Raw genomic sequence first — 21,339 nt, 5'->3', positions numbered from 1 at the left:
CCCATGGACTGCTGTAGGCTAGTAGTAAAAATCTTAGGTACTTATTAAGTTGATTTATTTCATGAAAAGAGGACTGAATGCATTAAAAAGGAATGCGATAATGTGAGATTACTTGCAAATATTCAGCCAAAAGGCTGAAATCATGATCTTTTAATCTATTGTAATGCTGTAATCTTTTGACTCCCCAAATTCATTGAGCAAAAAAGATTTTGTTCCTCCTTTATAAATGCAGCAAATAGTCTGAGGTGACAAAATTGACTCTCAGCCTTGAATGTGACAGAACGTCACTGCAATAACTCCTTGCTATACAGGTTTTTCCTTTTTCAGCTCCTCACGCACACAGATAATGCTCTCCGCAGGTACACCGTCTCATCATGGCCAATTGTTTCCCCCTGTGAGTGCTTTATCTAAGCTGGTCTGAGACTGTTCAGCCTCATTGAACATCAATGGCCCTCCTCTTCATCCCCTCTTACCGAGCCATCAGCGCCAACATCCCTTGGCATCAAGGCTGTAACAAAGGCAGGGATTCTGCTGCACCACAGGAAGCGAAGGAAAAATGGGGCAACAGAGGAAACCTCAGACAAAATGAGCGAACATGGTAGATTTTATACAAGCAGAGTGGGGGATTTTTGCTAAAAGTGTCACTCCTGTGAGGGGGGAAATAAAATTATTTTTTTTAAAGTTACTTTAAGTTGTAATATAGTAAACAATATTTAAGTGCCCTAAAAATTGAGATCCAATCAGACATTCTGACAAAAGCAGGTCGTATGAACATACACGGATGAGCCAAAACATTATGACCACCTGCCTCGTGCATCGATGAGCCTTGGACGCCCAACACCCTGTTGTTGGTTTGTGGTTTGTCCTTCTTTGGACTACTGTTGGTAAATTCTCACCACTGCTGACTGGAAGCAACCCACAAGTCTTGCTCCATCGTCTTGCCATAACAATTTGGCCCTTGTCAAAGCCACTCAGATCTTTATTCCTGCCCATTTCTCCTGCATCCAATACATTGATTACGAGAGCTGATTGATTGCTAACCTTCTAATCTACCCAGACCTTAATATGTGGCCTAGTAAGGAGATGATCAACGATATTCGCTTCACCTGTGACTGGTTATAATGTTTTGGCTCATCAGTGTACCATACAATATAGCTGTGTAATTAGAAATATAATGTACAGATTTAAGCAGAAAGAGTAAATTTGACTCAAAGCGAGTCTTTTAAGGTGAGCATGCAACTTCCCGATGCTGCAATGATACGGTCCATGTGACTGAATTGAGTTCCCCATCTATTTCACACTTTGCGAGCAGCCCAATTGCCATATTTATCACAATGACTCAAGACACGTAAAAGTATGGAATTCATCAACACTTCATTGTAACATCAGGCAGAAAAAAGGCGGAGGTTCCAATCCATGACAGGGTCCTCATCTGAGCCCACTGAGGTTCTAATTTGTCACAGAGATTCATAACAAAGCCTGTCTCTCTAAATACACTTTAATTTTCCAACCCCACCAGGGCCATGAGAACACCTGCCTTTGTAAAAACCCTTCTAGCAGTGAAGTCTGAATACATTCAAAATATGCCCAAATGCAATTCATTGCAATTCTGAAACCAAACAATGACTTGGAGCCATATGCCTGTAACATTTGTACTGTCGAAACTTAATAAAGAATTAATGAAGCCCTGATCAAACCATCAAGCTGTTGCCATCTCATTTGTGCTGCACTAAAATATTTCCACCAAAATCTGCAGGGATTGTTGCAACCAAAAGCCACCTTCCTAATAAATTATGGTACCAAGTGTACCTATTCATATAGTGTGATTTCATGTTACGGGTAGAAAGCCTATGGTTAAAGACATGTCAGAATCCAGAATATTGATTCTACTGTATTGTTGGTTCATTACAATAAGAATTCCTGCCCATAAATTCCACCAGTTTAATATATGATGAAAGTAATATGGTAAAATAATAATAATAATAATAATAATAAATTATACACATTGTGGCCCCTAAAATATGTACAGTACTAGTAAGTATAAATGCATCAATTATAAGATACCACAGTAATAGATAAAAGTAATTATAACAATAAACAACGCACTTAGGATTGATGGGCTGCTGGGTTCATGATAAATTAATCACGTTGTCAGCATTCGCTCAAGCTGATTTGCAGAAATCAAAACAGGGAATGTAATAGATGACAGCCAGCCAATGAGATTGCCATTAGTTCCGCCCACTACCAGAGAAACTGGCATATCTTCAGCTTGTTCTTAAAAGCTGAATAATTCCAAATGAACTCCATCGATTCTGCGTGGTGTGTAAGACTCTCGCTCTTTCTCTTTGCGTGTGTGTGAGAAACACAGCACTCTTAGCAAAACAGCGGCGAATTGTGCGCATTCACACTAGTGTTTATGGTACGTCAAATACAGGTATCCTGCACATCCATTGTGCTGAAATACTACAGATTGCTTCATGAAGAGCGAAACTCTCAAGCGCTCAGTCAGAGTGTTGAGCGAGTGAAAATATATCTATGCTAAACTTATACTTCTAACACACACACACACACACACACACACTGGCCAGTAAAATCTAAGAATTTATTACCCAATGGCTAATGATCGACATTATTTAGTCGCATATCCACTCGCACTAGCATTGTAGGGGGTTGAGAAGTGTGCTGAAACTCGCGGTTATTGTAAGGGGTGTGACATTTCGGTTGACCAATCACAAGGTACTGATCCAGCCGACTGGGAAGAGAGGTATGTGAAAAGGTTTTTTGAACATTCAAACATGAAAACCTAGTAGACCCCAAAAACTAAATCAAGACTTTGTAAAAGGGCATGTGATGGCCTCTTTAAAACAAGTTCTTACCTTTAACCTGAACACCAATACGAAAGTAGACATCTGAGCTACTGAGGTAACGCTCCACCAAAATATAATACCACTGCTCCCAGGATGGCAGTGGGACATCTAGCTCACAGGGAACGTTCTCTCTGCAGTCCATTGCGCTGGAGTTATGCACCGGTGGGGCCCTCGAGCGGATCTTCAGCAGAACCGGACAGCTCTCCCCGCTCCTGTTCTTTGTATTGCAGTCCACAAGCTGTACCTTCACCCGAGAGATGTAGTTTGGGATGAACACTCTGCCAGGTACAAAGAAGAGAAAGGTAGAGGACATCTGCTTTAAAGCTACACTGACTGTAGCTGACATTGTCTACAGAGACTGCACTGAACAAAATTAGTACGTTTATTGAAATGCCAAGGAAACATTTGAATGGGAGTGTGTTTTTTGACTCTCAGGAGACCTTTAAACTTCAGCACATTTCAACAAACTTGTTGACAATCCATAGAACAGTCAAGTGATTTCGCTTGGTCTTAATTTTCTACATCAATAACAATTAATCAGGAAGCTAATGCAAGTTACCCTTTTCAATTGAACAGAGATTGAGAACAACCGTGAAATTAGAATAAATAATTAATATCTACATTTTAGGCCATGACGCAATTGGCTTTTTCCTGTTGGTTTTTGATAATTAACGATTTGAACAGCACACCAACTGCTCAATCAAACAGAACACAATTTGTTTACAGATCCGCTGGATTGCTTTAGGAAAAAGCGTCTTGGAACATAAACTTGATCTTTGAAATTTGCCTTGAAGTTAAAACCTTAAAAAAATAATTTATTGCATGGTTAATTTATCACTTCGTTCAATTTTATGCAGCATTGTTTTGCATTTCACAACTGATTAAATAGTATGTCCTAGTTTGAATAATACAGATTCTTATAAAAACTTAATTTAATCTTTGTCAGTCTGAATGACGAGAGCTATGTTTAATGTTCATATTAAGGACAGTCCACTGGATTTCATTACACACTGTATAAGATGATTCCTATTTCTGCATACACTATATACTATACAATAGTGTATACTAAGATCCAGACATCCATTAAACAGCTAATGTTCAAGTCTCACAATATGCAATTTACTGTCCTTCTGAAATGTCCACAGGAAACCAGCTTTTAATGATACAAAAAGCCCATCTTCATAATGTCCAGTGTTCAAGGTCTTTTCTGTGTACCCTGGTGTTTATGAATGCATTTCATCACCTCTCCCTCCTCCATTTTCCTCTTTTTCATTTAGAAAGACTTTATTTGCTAATTGAGAGGAGAGCTTTAATATCTGAACCTAATGAGAGTAGAAGCCTGAAATGGAGGGAAGCTTGAGAGAAAGATGTGTGTGGAATGGTAAAGTGTTGTGAGCAGAAAGAGGCAGAGGGAAGGTGAGAGAAATGCACGGTGTGTGCGTTTGAGTGTCTAATAAGGAAAGGAAGTCTGCAAAGGCATCAATAAAGAAATGTTCACATCTTAAAATAATAGTTTTATTCATATGTTTGTAGAGTTATTATGCCACTTTTCAAGAGTTTGGGCCCAGTAAGATTTTGCATTTATTTGATCAAAAATACAGTAATATTGGGCATATTATTTCAATTTAAAATAACCATTTTCTATTTTAATATTTAAAATGTAATGTGTTTCCAGTGATGTCAAAGCTGAAATTTCCACATCATTACTCCAGTCTTCAGTCACATGGTCCTTCAGAAATCATTCTAATATGCATATTTGTTGCTCAAGAAACAATTCTTATTATTATAAATGTTGAAAACAGTTGTGATGCTTAGAGAAAAAAAAAAATCAGGATTCTCTGATGAACACATTTATTTGAAAGACGGCAATATCCGGAATCCTTGTCCTTGTGGGGACATGTTTTGGTCCCCATGAGGAAAATAGCTTATAAATCATACTAAGTGATATTTTTTGAAAATGTAAAAATGCAGAAAGTTTTGTGTGATGGGTAGGTTTAGTTTAATGGGATATAATATACAGTTTGTGCAGTACAAAAATCAATACATCTATGGAAAGTCCCCATAAATGTGTGTGTGTGTGAGTGTGTGTGTGTGTGTGTGTGTGTGTGTGTGTGTGTGTGTGTGTGTGTGTGTGTGTGTGTGTGTGTGTGTGTGTGTGTGTGTGTGTGAGTGTGTGTGTGTGTGTGTGTGTGTGTGTGTGTGTGTGTGTGTGTGTGTGTGTGTGTGTGTGTGTGTGTGTGTGTGTGTGTGTGTGTGTGTGTGTGTGTGTGTGTGTGTGTGTGTGTGTGTGTGTGTCATTTAAAATTAGTCACTCACTTGTAGAGTACAGATCTATTGTGAAGAGGAATCATCTGGTCAATAAAGTAACCAGGATACAGGACTGAAATGCCAATGAGCCTCTGAACAATGAGCTGAGGTTGAAAGAGGTACTGACATTCCTCATGAAGACCCTGCACAAAAAAGTGAAACAAACAGGAAATGGATTAGTTACATGCTAAATCCACCCAGTATCCATCTTCAATAGACTGAGCCATGAAATACAGTATCACAACAAAACATGTGTACATGCATATCATGATATGGAAATGCCAGTGGAAGGAAGGCAACTCCCACTGAGACTTATGATCACTTCAAATGGAGGGAAACTGTCATTGCATTTGAATCGCTTCTGATGATTTGCTGTGTGATATTTCTCATGCCCAACTGCACAACAACTCCCACCTTAGACTCTAAAGAAAAAGATCAAACACTATTGTCGTTTCTCCACTTGGTGAATAATTCAGATAAATGATTTTGAACTGTCTGCCATTTTTACTGATGCTAAACAAGTGGAATATCCAACCAATAGCTTGCATTTATTAATTCTCCTCTACATTTGCATATAGAAGACACTTTTATGCAAAGTGACTTAAAAATGAGGAATACAACATATAATTAATCTTAAAGTGGCAGAAATGCTTTCTTTTTCTGAGAATATAAAGAAGTGTTGGGAATTAAAAATGCATGGACACATTTTTTTATAATAATAATATAGAGCTCAGGGGAAATCTGATGCTTTTATTTTGCCGAATCGGATTATGCCAGACATAAAACGATGTGTCAAAAAAAATTGGTTGCTTGTTGAAAGTGTAATGTCTAAAATCCAGCACCTGTGTAAACAACAACTGGAAATCTAACTTTTTATAAATAAATAAAAATAAATAAATACATTTATTTTGCAAGGACACATTAAATTGGTCAAAGTGACAGTAAAGACATTTCTATTTCAAATAAATTCTGTTGTTTTTATTTTTTGAATTGTCAAAGAATCTTGAAACAAATGTATCACAGTTTCCACAAAAATATTAGGCAGCACAATTGTTGTTTGCATTGATAATAATTAGGAGTAATATTTAGGAATAACAGTATTTTAGAATGATTTCTGAAGGATAATGTGACACTAAAGCCTGGAGTAATGATGGTGAAAATTCAGCCTTTCATCAAAGGAATAAATTATATTTTAATATATTAAAATAGAAAAAAGTTATTTTAAGTTATAATAATATCACAATATTACTGTTTGTTCTGTATTTCTGATCAAATAAATGCTGCCTCTGTGAGAAAAAGAGACTTATTTAAAAAAAAAAAATACATAAATCTTATTGACCCCAAACAATGAATTGGATGTCACGGATATCTACAGTGAATGTACAGCTTTACAACTGACTACTAAAAACTGTACAGTTTTGTTTTCATTTTTACAGAATCAGGTTGGTAGTATTATCAAGAGATTCGTAACTGTAAAAACCACAATGATTTCAGCATAGGATAGATGCGGTGGTGTTAGCTCTAATTAAAGATCCGATGAGTTTTATAGATTCCCAGACAGTTTTCACAGTGCAATTGCATGAAGAAAAGGGAGGTAGAGGGATAAAAGATGAAGAGGAGGTGGGAGAATTTACAAATTACAAGGTGGCAAATTACAATGCAGCATTTCATCATGGAAACCTCGGCTTCTCTCACGCAGGTACTTCTGCCCTAAACACATTCATCATTGTCGAAAGGCGTAGTACAACCCCTCCTCCCCTCTCGGCCAACCCTTTTCTTACCATCTTCACAGAGAAACACAATCACACCGAACATACAGGTTTTAAATATCTAGGAATCATGCTAAAAGAATACATTATCTTTCCCGAGTGCACATTCCTCTTTTTCTGTCGTTTGTACTGGACAACAGCCAGAGACGTGGGGTCATTTTCACTGGCTTTTTCTATATGCACAGCGCTGTCGAATGTCAACTGCATATCACTGCTGACTTCCTGTTAAGGTCAGTCAGCCATGTTATTACTTTATAAGGTAGGGAGAGAGAGAGTTTGCTGCCTCATCTGTCAGTTCAATGCAGTTGAACAATAACCGAGTGACGCAACTTGCAATACTGAAGAGAGGGGGCGGGGCAACGGAAAGAGCTAATTGGCTTGCAGTGGATTGTGATTAATTATGCTGTGGGTTTCACTTCCTATAGTCATCCTATATTTAGATATTCCTTAATTTATAAAGACATGAGAATTTAAAAAAAGTCTTCAAGAAAGCCTCAACAACAACAAATGTGTCTGTGCTTCATTCCACTTTCAAAATTCCCCATGATGTGAAATAGTATATCATGAACATATAATTGTGAAATTAACAAAGACTTTCATCCACTAAACACTTACATGATTATGGCATTGTGAATTAAAACATAGCTGGTAACATCACTGTAAAATAAATCATCGTGCATTTTCATTGTAGAGTAGCTGTTGAAAACTGCAGTGAAATAAGCGTTCATAAGAACTTGCCCTGCATTTTTTTTTTGGTTAAGAAAAACAGATGTATGTACACTACCATTCAAAAGTTTGAGGTCAGTAAGAATTTTTTACATTTTTTATAAATACCTTATATTCAGCAAGGATTATGGTAAAGACTTTTACACTGTTACCAAAAATGTATTTAATAAAAAAAGTCAGTTTTTTTTATGCATCATGCACATTAGAGATGATAGACATTTACTCTTTTATAAATGGAAAATTTAGATTTTGTCTTCATATAATTACTCTTGCGAGACTTAAGAAGACATTTCTGAAGTAAATGTAATGAGCACCCAAAGCATTTTTGTAATTTTCAAGGATTGTACGTTTCAGTGCACTCGAGCAGTTTTGACAACGGGACACCTTAGAAGCGACTGACTCCCTGGCCACTGACGGCTTCCCATTTAAAAAGTAAGCAAATCATCCACCATTTATTCTTTGCAGCTTTCATTATGAGAGCAAACATCAATATCAATATTTTCAGAAGCAGCAGTAAATCAAATCCACATACTTTTCATCATTTGCTCTAATGCTGAACCTAATCTCCTAACATCTCTGAACCTTCAGTTCATAAATAGCCTTGACACACTAGAGGTATTTGTTGTAATGGCGGCAGAACACATTCTCATTTCATTAAGATCTATTTGGTGGATTTGCACCACTGGGCAGGTGTCATTACATAGACGGTAAAGTCATGTGTCGCTCATTATCTCTGCAGCATTATCGAGGTCTAATTCGCTCTCAGCTTGATTAGAAGACTCATTCATTTCTGTAAATCACTTCGGCAACCATACACCAGAAATAAGATAGTCTCAATGTCTCTTAGGTAATAAGTGAGACATTTACATGGACAGGCAAAGAGCAATTCAATGATGGCTTTAATAATCCTTTTATTTTCTTATTACAAAAAGCTTAATATTTTTCGTAGACTGCAGTTGCCCATTGGCCATGGCTATGTTTAGCATGCTGGCATAATCTTACTATTGCTCTAGTATACAGTGTATATGTAGGCCTATACATAGTATGCACATTTTCTGTATATGCATATTTAAACTACCTAAATGACCATCATACCAGAATCTTTTGCCAGCCAATATTACAACATTTTTACACAAAGGTTGCACTGGGGCCTAATGTTTTTGAAATAATCATTTTATGCTCACCAAGGCTGCATTTATTTGATCAAAAACACAGTAAAAACAGCAAACATCTTAAGGCCCACCAGTAGTCAATAATTGCATCCCTTAAAACTTATCTTTGATTACCAAAATTATATTTAAACAGTTTTAACAGTAATAAAAAAAAAAACTCAAGTCTTAAAATAGCTTTAATGTACACCCTTGCTTCATTTAATATACTCGTCCATGAATATGCTAATTATCTCCACCTCCACTCACTCACACCACTTTTACTCAAGTTACTGTAGTAAACCCTGCACAAAGGTTTCACTCTTTACAACGTCGGACACATAACGATAATTATTAGCCTTTTGCTTGACTACGTTATCAAACAGCTAATAATGTGTTCCTAATGTTACACAAACTATGTTCCTGTTCGCCACCTCAGAGTCGGAAAGCTGCCTTCCAAAAATCAGCATCCATTTAAACGCTTTGAACAACTTAGAACATCAGTGGAGAAAGGCATATAGTTCATCATAACATCGTATTATACATCATAAATCACCCGCTATATTGCTAAACGTACCCGATTTTTCATATCAACAGAACAATACCGGGATAAACTGGCTTCTCTTGAGTTTAGTTTAGTTTAGTTTAGTTTAGTTTAGTTTAGTTTAGTTTAGTTTAGTTTAGTTTAGTTTAGTTTGCGACGTCAGAAACACCAGCAATTTCAAACCGCGTTTTTGAGACTGTCTTTGGTTCACTGCCGTTTTAAGGAGAAAATACTCAGCAATGGTTTTGACATGACTTTACACATGGTTTGTATGAAAGCATATTAAAAACACCATATAGACATATAAACTAATTAAAAACATGATTTTCACATTTTTTTATGTGCATGCAATTTATTCCTGTGTTGTTAAAACGTCTACGGTTACGTATGTAACCCTCGTTCCCTGAGTAGGGAACGGAGACGTTACGTCGGATGACGACGAATGGGGTTTCGCTTAGAACACCTATCGACTTCGAGTATTACAAAACGAGCCAATGGCAAAGAAATGCCATGGGTCTGCGGAATTTGCATAGCGTATCTCCGCCCCACCTCGTTGGTATAAAAGGAGGAAGCCGGCAACAAGCAGATATGTTTCTTCGCTGAGGAGCCAAGACTGAGCTCAGGCGATCCCCGCGGTACAGCGGAAAGTGGCAGGCAGACGTAACCTCTCCGTTCCCTACTCAGGGAACGAGGGTTACAATACGTAACCGTAGACGTTCCCTTTCGTTGTCACTCCGAGTTACGTCGGATGACGACGAATGGGGTTACCAGTCTAATCACGCCACCTTCTCAGCTGTCTTCCAGTGCCCTGCGTAAATCGAGATCCCTGTCGAGACTGGACGAAGGACTCCATTTAACACAGGAATACCAAGGTACACTGGGAAGCATATCCCAAGCTAGGGGAAGTATGCAATTAATGCCAACCCGGAGGGGGGGGGGGGGGACTTAGAGAATACACATATGACCCGAAGGAGCATATGGAGAACACTGGGGTATCCAGCTGCAGGTGGAATATGTCAACCCCAGGGGTGGCAAGGTGGCTTGCCAAGGGAAAGACACATGCTACGAGAGGCTTACAGTGGAAATACACATGTGGGGGTCGCTCAGGGGAGGGACCATGCACACGGGAGACACCTAGCCGACGCACAGGCAATAGACACTGGCGCCAACGTCAGGAGTGCTGGAGGAACTCAGGGCTTTCGGGGAAGCTCACCTGAGGAGAATATCGCACGTATCCAGTCCGTGGAGTGGAATGGCGAGCAAGCGAAGACACCTGAGCGGGTCCAGTACTAGCTGGTTGAAGCGAGTACATGAGAGGACACTGGCTCCACTCGGAGATTGTAGAATCTGGCGAATGTGTTAGGTGTCGCCCAGCCTGCAGCTCTGCAGATGTCTGTTAGCGAGGTGCCATGCGCTAGAGCCCAAGAGGATGCCACACTCCGGGTGGAGTGGGCAGTCACATCAAGGGGGCACGGTCGACCTTGCTGCTGGTATGCCAAAGCAATGGCGTCCACTATCCAGTGAGACAACCTTTGCTTGGAGAGAGCCTTTCCCTTCAGCTTCCCACCATAACAGACAAAGAGCTGGTCTGAGGTCCTGAAACACTGCGTCCTGTCTACATAGGCGCGGAGAGCACGTACTGGACAGAGCAGTGCCAAGGCTGGGTCTACCTCCTCCGGGGGCAGCGATTGCAGGTTCACGACCTGGTCCCGGAAGGGAGTGGTAGGAACCTTGGGCACATATCCAGGCCGGGGTCTCAGGATCACGTGAGAGTAAGCCGGCCCGAATTCCAGGCACGCTTCGTCAACGGAGAATGCGTGCAGGTCCCCTACCCTCTTGATGGAGGCCAGAGCAACCAGGAGCGCTGTCTTCATAGACAGGAATTTAAGCTCGACTGATTGCAGTGGCTCAAACGGAGCACTCTTCAGGACAGTTAGAACCACTGAGAGGTCCCAAGAGGGAACGAGAGGAGGGCGAGGCGGATTTAGTCTCCTCGCTCCTCTCAGGAACCTGATGACCAGGTCGTGCTTCCCCACCGACTTACCTTAGATGAGGTCATGGTGTGCTGCAATAGCGGCAACATAGACCTTAGGGTGGAGGGAGACAGCCTTCGCTCCAGCCCCTGTTGAAGGAAGGAAAGCACAACGCTGATCGAGCATCTCCGGGGGTCTTCTCGATGAGAAGAGCACCAGCTGACGAAGAGGTTCCACTTCAACGCATAGACGTGTCTAGTGGACGACGCCCTAGCGGAAGTGATGGTAGCCACCACCGCTGGTGGTAGGGAACTCAAACCTGCCTCGTCCTGTCGAGGAGCCACACGTGGAGGTTCCAGAGATCGGGACGAGGGTGCCATTGGGTGTCCCGTCCCTGAGAAGGAAGGTTCTTCCTCAGAGGGATCGGCCAGTGAGGTGCTGTCGCGAGGAGTACTAGTTCGGGGAACCAGGTCCGGTTGGGCCAGTAAGGGGCAACCAGGATGACCTGCTCCTCGTCCTCCCTGACCTTGCGCAAGGTCTGCGCAAGAAGGCTCACTGGGGGAAACGCATACTTGCGGCCCTGCGGCCAGCTGTGCACTAGAGCATCCGTGCCGAGCGTGCCCTCGGTCAGGGAATAAAACTGGGCGCAATGGGTCGAGTCGTGGTAGGCAAACAGATCTATCTGTGCGTCCCCGAACTGGTCCCAAATCAGCTGGACAGACTGGGGATGGAGTCGCCATTCTCCAGGGAGTGGCTGAAGCCGTGAGAGCTCGTCGGCTGCACAGTTCAGCGCTCCGGGAATGAAAATGGCTCGAAGCGACCTCAGATGCTTCTGACTCCATAGGAGGAGGTAGCGGGCGAGTTGTGACATACGGCGCGAGCGTTGACGGTTGATGTACGCTACTGTGGCGGTATTGTCTGATCGGACTAGTATGTGTTGACCCCTGAGCAGCGCCCGGAAGCGGTGCAGGGCAAGGCGTACTGCCAACAACTCGAGGCAATTGACATGCCATAGCCGCTGGGGTCCTGTCCAGGAGCCCGCAGCAGCATGTCCATTGCACATGGCGCCCCAGCCCGTGGTGGAGGGATCTGTTGAGACAACAACATGCCGGGAAGCTCGTTCCAGGGGGACACCTGCCCTGAGAAAACTGAGGTTCGACCACGGGGTGAAGAACTGACGGCAGGTCGGAGTAACTGGTACTCGGAGCGTGCCGTGTTGCCATGCCCACCTCGGGACTCGGTCGCGAAGCCAAAGCTGAAGCGGTCTCATATGAAGCAATCCAAGCGGCGTGACCGCGGCTGCAGATGCCATATGCCCCAGGAGCCTCTGAAAGAGTTTCAGTAGAACCACACACCTGCCCTTGAATTGTCTCAGGCAAGTCAGCAGTGACTGCGCGCGCTCGCTCGTAAGCTGCGCGGACATGGCGACCGAGTCGATGTCCATACCGAGAAAAGAGATCCTCTGCACAGGGCAAAGTTTGCTCTTCTCCCAGTTGACCCGAAGGCCCAGACGAGCTAGGTGGCGAAACACTAGGTCCCTGTGTTCGCAAACCTGATCTCGAGAGTGAGCTAGGATCAGCCAGTCGTCGATATAACTCAGGATGCGAACCCATGTTCCCGAAGGGGAACAAGGGCAGCCTCGACGACCTTCGTGAAGATGCGAGGAGACAGGGCTAGCCCGAAAGGGAGAACCGCGTACTGATATGCCTGCCCCTCGAAAGCAAAACGGAGGAACGGTCTGTGTCGAGGAAGAATGGAGACATGAAAGTAGGCGTCCTTCAGGTCGATCGCTGCAAACCAATCCTGGGGCCGTATGCATTCGAAAACGCGTTTGGCGGTGAGCATCTTGAACGGCATCCTGTTAGGGAGCGGTTCAGCACGCGCAAGTCCAGGATTGGCCGTAACCCACCGGTTTTCTTGGGGACAATGAAGTAGGGGCTGTAGAAGCCGGACCTCATCTCGGCTGGAGGGACAGTCTCGATTGCACCCTTCGCCAACAGGGTGGCAATCTCTGCTCTCATGATGGGGGCATAGCCACCGAAAAAAGTGGAGCGGACTCCCCAAGCGGGGAGGAGACCATGCGAACTGAATCGCATAGCCGAGCCTGATGGTCCGCGCGACCTATCGGGACAGACGGGGAAGCTCTAACCAGGCTCCCAGGAACTGAACCAGCGGGATCATGCGAACCACAGGCGTCCCCCCGGAGGGGCAACGAAGCGGAGTAACTGGCCCAGACGTGGATGGCATAGCGGCCCGATGTGGGGGCACAGTTAGCAACCGCGCCCTGGCAGAGGGGACCAGGGGAGGACCAGCCTGGTCGTCCCGCGGGGGCCTGCTCTGCCTGGGGTCTGGCGACAGAGGGGGACAGGGGCGAAGCGGTCCATGGACGGCACGCCGTGTCAACCACCTCTGGGACAGAGGGGGACGAGGAGAGCACGGCTTGTGGGCGGCGCTCTGTGACGTCCGAGAACTCTCTGTTGCTCAGAGACGGGAGAGTCAGCTCTTTGGAGAATAAGGATTCTTCCCCGGCCCTCCCCCGGGGAAAGGAGTGGTCCTGCTACCAACTCCTGGAAAGAACTGAGTCCCATCTCTGAGGAGCCCATCTCAAGAGCGCCGTTTAACCCGGCGTGTAGCGGGGTGCGGGGCTGGAGAGGACTGTGGCGTCCGACCGCGGCCTCCAGAGCCGACCCGGGTGAACGGGCGGGGTGGGAGCCGCGGGGGGGCGCCTTCGGCGGTGGGCAGACCAAGGGATCTGAGCGGACGGTGGGGCCGTCGGGACAGAATCAATGGCAGTCTGCTAATGGGCGGCTGAGAGCTGTTGGGCAAGCCCTCAACCACACCGCCGAAGAGGCCGACCTGGGATATGGGAATGTCGGACAGACGGTTCCGCGCGACATCCAGCACATCAGACAGGTTCAGCCACAGAATGGTGAGCATCACCTGACCCAGGGAGCGTACGGCCACTTTCGTCGCTCAGAGAGCAAGGTCAGTGGCGGCGCGCAGCTCAGTGAAGAGCCCTGGGTCAGTCCCGCCCTCGTGCAGGTCCATGAGCATCTGGGTCAGGTGGACCAGCAGAATGACCATGGCATGCAGTGAGGCGGCTGCCAGTCCCGTGGCGCTATAGGATCTCGCCACAAGCGTATACGAAAAACTACAGGCCACGGGCGGGTGCTTAGGATTGCGCCGAGAAGAAGCACTCTGAGGACACATAGCATCGCAACAGAGCGTTCAGCCAGGGGGACCCCAGTGTACCCATGGGCAGCGGCCCCATCGAGGGGAGGAAAGGCGGATGAGATCAGCGAGCGGTCCCGAGAAGACAAGGGGGTCTTCTTGGACTTCGAGATCTCATCATGCACGTCCGGGAAGAGAGGTATTGGGGTTTGCCGTGGACGAGGGTCGGCGGCCTTACCCAAAACCCACCGTCCCAGGAAAGCATGGCCGTCATCTCCGGATCAGACTCAGGCACAGCCGTATGCACACCGGAAGGTGGCAGCTGTGACGAGCCCTCACTTCCAGAAGACTCAAACCCACCTAGTGATGCTGCAATAGACATGGCATCTTCCTCTGTAGCTTCAACTGAAACACGCGGGCCATCAGAGGGTAGATTCGCGGGAATCAGCAGTTCACTAGCGTGCACCGACATTGAAGAGGGGGGCTGGGGTCGCGGACACATAGTCGGCGCCTTGATCCAGACCGTAACCCTCAGGTCACCCTGGCCACCAGCCGAAGATCGGGGGGTGGATGAGGGGACTCTCACTCTTGCGAGTTCACCGAGTCTCGACCTATATATGACGCGATGATCACGTTCCCAGCGAGAACATGAGTCACCCACGAGCGCTGTTCAAGCATGATCAAAGCCCAAACACACTAGACCGCGCTCGTGCCCATCAGAGTCCGATACCAGTCCGATGCAACCAGAAATGCACGGGCGAGACGTCTTTAAAAAAACGTGCCGCGTGCGAGCTCTTTTATGAGAGGAGAAAAAAACTCTGCGATGTTGAAGCACACAGGGAGACACACACACACACTGGCAGATCACTGCACAGATCAGCAGGCACTGTGAGATCGCTGCAGATCACCGTCACACCAACACCGGAGAGAGAAGCTCGTCTCGTAGAGCGAAGTCAGAGATGACTGTGGAGTGAAGACATACTCTTGGCTCCGAAGCGAAAACATTTCTGCTTGCTGCCGGCTTCCTCCTTTTATACCCACGAGGTGGGGCGGAGATACGCTATGCAAATTCCGCAGACCCATGGCATTTCTTTGCCATTGGCTCGTTTTGTAATACTCGAAGTCGATAGGTGTTCTAAGCGAAACCCCATTCGTTGTCATCCGACGTAACTCGGAGTGACAACGAAAGGGAACTACATTTTCAGCATCATTACTAGTCACATGATCCATCAAAAATCATTCTAATATGCAGATTTGCTGATCAAGAAATATGTTATTATTTTCATCAACAATGTTGAAAATAGTTGTGCTGCTTATTATTTTTGTGGAAACTGATTTTTTTTTTCTTTGATTCTTTGATAAGAAAGTTTAAAAGAACAGCATTTATTTGAAATAGAAATATGTCAAACATTATACATGTCTTTAATGTCACTTTTGATCAATTTAATGCATCCCTGCTGAATAAAAAAAAAAAGATAAAATGTTCTTAAATCTATAATGCCTGCCAGAGGAAGGTAGTTAGTAAACAAGTATTTCGATCTGCAAGTATTAGGTTTATTAAGGATTAGTGTCCTTCTGCCACGGATTCAATGTTTCATGTAAAAAGTGTAATTTTACTACTATAGAGTCTGCATGCAAGTAAATAAAAAAATTTAAAAAAAACATCAGTTCTTAGCTTAAAATGGCAGATTGGAATTGGAATAAGGATGGAAAAGCAAAAAGCGACCATTAAACAACAAACTGAAGAAGGAGCCCCATCTGTTGTTTGTCCATGGCTGCATACATAAAGCAGGCACAGCTGGTGCTGGTGGAGGCAGACACGGCCTTGATTCTGTACCCCCGTCCTGCTTCCATCCGCCCCGCCATTTTTGCATTGTGTCTGACATGCAAGATTTGTCAACTCGTGACGCCTCTGCCTCCTTACAAATTCTTCATTGATCTGATTTGATTAGGGGGGATGTTTGCAACTCATGTGCCAGCGCAGACACACAGCACAAAAGGAAGAGAGAGAGAAAAATATGAAAATAATTGCTTCCCTTTTCACAGCACAAATTTGGCAACTTTGAGCAACTAGTGAAATAATTAGAGCCCTCTGTGCAAGCGTGCAGAGCACCAAACAGTACACAGAATTGATAGTGGCCTGTTGTTGGCATTTTGCATGTCTAATGTGGTCTCCAGCTGTGTGAGGGATAATATCTCTGACATGCTGCTCATGCAGAACGAGGAGGAGGAGTCCATATGGCCAATGAGAAAAAGATTTCTTTATTATTTATGGTGGATCATGGTTGACTCAAAACATGTGTCTGGTAATGCAACTAAACCAAAATAAAAGAAATCTCTCAAAAAATCCTCTCTGTATATGATTGTACTTTATAAAGTACTTGTGCGTGAAACCGCAGCATATAAGGAACTAAGGCAGTTGAGCGTAGCTTTTCGGCCTGGTATGAAAAACATTTATCATTTGTCAAGGAACAGAACTGCAGGGATCCACAGTCTCATTACTGGTAAAGTCTGGTGTTCCCCCCACAATTCTCCACTTCTGCTCTGCGCTTTGGCTCCCAAGTCTAGAAATAAATCAGCGATGACAGACAAGTTCTGCTTTCTTACTTCTATCAACAGTTGGCTGGTTGTAGCAATCCCTTTTCGCTTTATATTAGATGTGTCACCAAACCACCGGTATTGATGATAACAATGAAATATTGATTTTATGTTAATACATATATGATAATGTAAATAATCTAGCACCATTAATCTGGTTGACACTTAGAAATATAGTTGGCATATTGGACCTCATCACTAGTTGCCACTTGTCATAAAACCTGAAAAGACGAAGAAGTGTGTACCTACTACTGCAGCTCAAATCATGTTGGAGAAGATGACATGAGATAAAAAAGCAAAACACTTTAAAAAGTTAGCTCATCCGTGTGGGAGTTTTTTTGGATCCTGTAAAAAAAAAATGGGATGTTAAATACCCAAATCTGCAGCAAGTTCTGATCAACAGTAGTTTTTACTTTTGTACAAATATGTTACAAACTGTCTTTCTCCGCCTCTCTACACTGAGTGTCTACACATTTTGAGTGTCATTGGCTAAAAGAAAGAAAGAAAAGATAAGCAATAATATTTCTATAGATAATGCAATAATGCATCATTTACTCACCCTCATGTTGTTCCAAACTTGTATGACCTTGTTTTGGAACACAAAAGAAGATATTTTGAAGAATGTTTCAACTGTTTTTGTCCATACAATTAAAGTCAAATGTCAAAAAAACATTGGATACCACTGATTATACTGTATGTATATATATTTAAAAAAAATCATTCAGATTTAGAACAACATAAGGGTGACTAAATAATGAGAGTGAACTGTCCTTTAGGCGAAGTAAGTCATCTTTTCACCACTGTTTTCACAGAATTAAATATCGAATTACTCTTCTCAAACAGATTTTAAACTTTTTCTATTGGCTGAACAAACCCCCAAACTCACCCCATTTGTTGAGACAGTGTTGGTGTGTCAAGCTGGCTAAGATGTAAACAAAATAATATTTTGATAGAGCAACAGGATTATTTCTAGTGTAAATGAATTTATTTCATAATTGATTAACTTTACACAGTCATTAAACTGAACTGAATCAACACTGAACGGAACTGAGCTGCATAATGGCACTATTGCCTTCTGTAGAGCTGCTTTACGGCAGAATTTTTGTGTTATATCTATAAGAAGTCTGCATCATTGATTAATATTTTCCTGTTTATTACTGTGAAGCTGCTTTCAAACAATCTGTTTTGTATAAAGCACTATAGAAATAAAGGTGACTTGACTTATTTATACTTTCAGAGGAATAAACCTACAGTATGATTGAATGCCTTAAAGTTCGGATGTGTTCACTTTCCCCGCCAGCGTTAAAAAATAAAAAGTTGTCAGCCGCCCCAGAGTTTTTTTATAATTTTCACAACATTTTAATGGCCCCCAGGATATTTTGTTGTATGAATATCTGAACATGCAATGCCTATATCAAAAGGAAAAAAAAGAGTCTCTGCTTTTAAACAAAAACACTCATTTTATTATAGCATTCTGTTTTTAGCAACACTTGAATGTAAGTTTCATAAAAAAAAGCAACATTTTGAGTAAAAAGCTGAGAAAAACTATTTTTGGTCAAAAACTACGTCTGGATCGGATTCAGAACGATGATCAAAACATAGATGGAGTAGATCGAGTCCATCAACTCTGTGAAGGAAAGCTTCACAGTCCTACAGCTAGTCCTGGAATTTCATTCAGATTTTATTTAGGCTATATGCTGTTTAATGTTGGTGATCACGTTATTTTACATATACATATGATTGCATATGATATATCGCTTGTTTCTGCATCTTCTTGGCATTTGTTTTGATCAGGAGATTTCTTTCAGAAGATGCGTAATAGTGGCCCCTACCGCATAACAGTGAAAACACGGAAAGCCGGAAAAATTCTGTCAATGGCGAGGAAAGAGTTAAATGAATTTTTAACAATGAGAAAAATTTGTACACCACTTATAACCACTGAAAACTAATAATTAATTATTATCAAACTAAAATGGCTGATCTTCTCCTGCTCCCTAACAATCATAGACTAGACCCTATTGAACTGTTGGGAAATAGGAAATTATGGCATTTCATTAAATATAAATATTGGCATCAACTGACCAGGCACACCTTAATAACACAGAAAACCTAGAATATGTTTTGGTTTGTACACTAAATTAATTTTTTTTTTTTTAAATCAATACAGAGATAAACAGACACAAAACTGACAGCCCCCCTCCCAACTTGTGTAGACCTTACCCAAAACAACAAAGATGCACTGAACGATAACACATCTCCAAGTGCTGACAGATTCCAATTAGTTTATTGATTTCCTCCAAGAGTTTAGTTAGTGCAAGGCAAACTGTCAGGATGCTCCGCTTCTGGTCGCTGCTTATCCACTGAGGCAGCTTTATCCAGCAGAGACGGCCGGCTGATCTTTACCGCGTGCTTGACTTACTCACCCCCCCCCCCCCCTCCCTCCTCTTCCTTCCTTCTTTCTTTCTTTCCTTTCCTCTCTCTCTCTCTAGAATTGGCCATCTGCTTCTGTGACTGCGCCTGTAGAGCAGGGTCCGGCTGCTCCCTGATTAGCCTCACAGACACTGTGGAGCTCATCAGCTGAGAGAACAGACTTGCACTTTGCTGAGGGCCGCTGCAGCTTTGCTCCGCTGGGATTCACCTCTGTGCACCATGTGTCCACGGAGCTGTGGTGCTGCAAGCTGTTAGTCCTCAGTCAGTTACAGGCTTGTACAGGGTCATAGCAGTTTACAATCATGATGTGAATTTCAAGATTGGATTAAGAATTGAACATTAACTTGTGATGTACAGGGCAATTTTTAAGTCACAAGCAAATAATAATAATAATACATTATTTCTATTTGTATTATTATTGAGATTCAGCTCATGCTGTTGTGAACGTGGAAAAGAAAAATAATACAATTCAATTTACATTTACATTTATTTTCACAACACACATTGTTTCAGAGCAGCTTTATAGAAAATCCATGTGCCTTACAATTTAGAGTGATCTGTTATCAGAGGTGACTGTGTCCAAGTTATGGATTTCAGAAATGTATATAAAAATAATCACGCTGTAAGGGTGTGTGCAGGCATAAGATTACGAGAAGGCTGAAGGCTCAAATACAAACTGTTTTAATTACAATTAAACTACTGCGATACACACAGGTAGGTCACACAACAATGTAACATAGACCAGAACAGACCAAGACTGACTGAACAGAGGGAACTAAATACAGACACTGATGAACATAAACCAGGTGACACAGATGAAGGTAATTGACAAGACTCAGGTGATGAAGATGGACTAATGACGATAGGCATGGTAATAGATGAGTGGCGGGAAAACAAAAGACATGTGACTAATACTGAAAACAAACAGAAGATCTAAACAGGACAGAATCAAACAGACACAAATGTGACACGCAGTTAGCTAACAATGTATTAATTTAAGGTAGAAACAATGAGCTCAATGAAGTAGTGAATGCATGTTGTTAACAAATGATTAGGATATATAGAACAATTTTGGATTGGTGCATGTTGATACACTCTCTCTGAAATAATAACAATTATTTTTACTATTATTATTATTATAATTATTATTAATAGCAGTAGTTTTTCAGTTGCATTTCTGTATGATTGATGTTATTAATTATTATTATTATTGCCAACTTCCCATGTGAAATTCAGAAAAGTGAAAAAGAAAAAATGCAGTGTTCAAAATGGCGTCCATAGCAATGAAAGTCCCGCCTTTCAGTTCAAAGCAGAGTTTGTTTACTCTAAAATGGCAGCCTGAAAAATACTGTTTTAATGTGATTTCAGCAAATTGGTTCAAACAATGGAGAAAGACTGAAATCTCCAAAACTATTTAAGTAAACAAGAGCTTATTGCATACTGCACACACAGAAAAAGACGTGAGCGCCAACATTACAAAGATAGCCACAGAGTAAATTTGTGATAGCTCACAGTCTCACAGTCCCTTTCAGCTGCACAGAAGTCCTATATAACATACCCCCATTTAACGACACGGACTAATAAATAAAAAAATGCATTCCTCAGGGAAACCACGGTTTCGCTTTCCACACTTCCTCCAATTACTCCATCTCAGTAGGTTCGGCCATGAGCTTTTCTGCTCCACAAGTTCTGTCTTTCCCCACACCAAGAGAAAGGAGAAAGCCTTCGTCGTCCCAAGCTTTGTCTCTGTCTAATTGGCTGGCACTATGACCCTGTGGGCTCAGAGGAAAACAGTGCCCTTAAAGT

General features: G+C 42.7%; 1 protein-coding gene across 1 annotated transcript in view; it reads right to left on the bottom strand.

The window, feature by feature from the left end:
• The window catches only part of tmem8b (transmembrane protein 8B), a 230,241-nt gene that overhangs the window by 101,053 nt on the left and 107,849 nt on the right, over positions 1-21,339 (bottom strand). The window contains exons 4-5 of the mRNA XM_077231543.1: positions 5,184-5,317; positions 2,877-3,145 (exon numbers count right to left, since the gene is read on the bottom strand). Coding sequence (XP_077087658.1) covers positions 2,877-3,145; positions 5,184-5,317 — 403 coding nt within the window. The remainder of the gene's footprint in view (positions 1-2,876; positions 3,146-5,183; positions 5,318-21,339) is intronic.

The sequence above is a fragment of the Siphateles boraxobius genome, unplaced genomic scaffold, assembly GCF_051911475.1.
Source record: "Siphateles boraxobius isolate OS27281-9 unplaced genomic scaffold, OSU_SipBor_1 16, whole genome shotgun sequence".
NCBI lineage: Eukaryota > Metazoa > Chordata > Actinopteri > Cypriniformes > Leuciscidae > Siphateles > Siphateles boraxobius.
The sequence above is the reverse complement of the archived record's forward strand: the minus strand, read 5'-3'. Positions and strand labels throughout refer to the sequence as shown.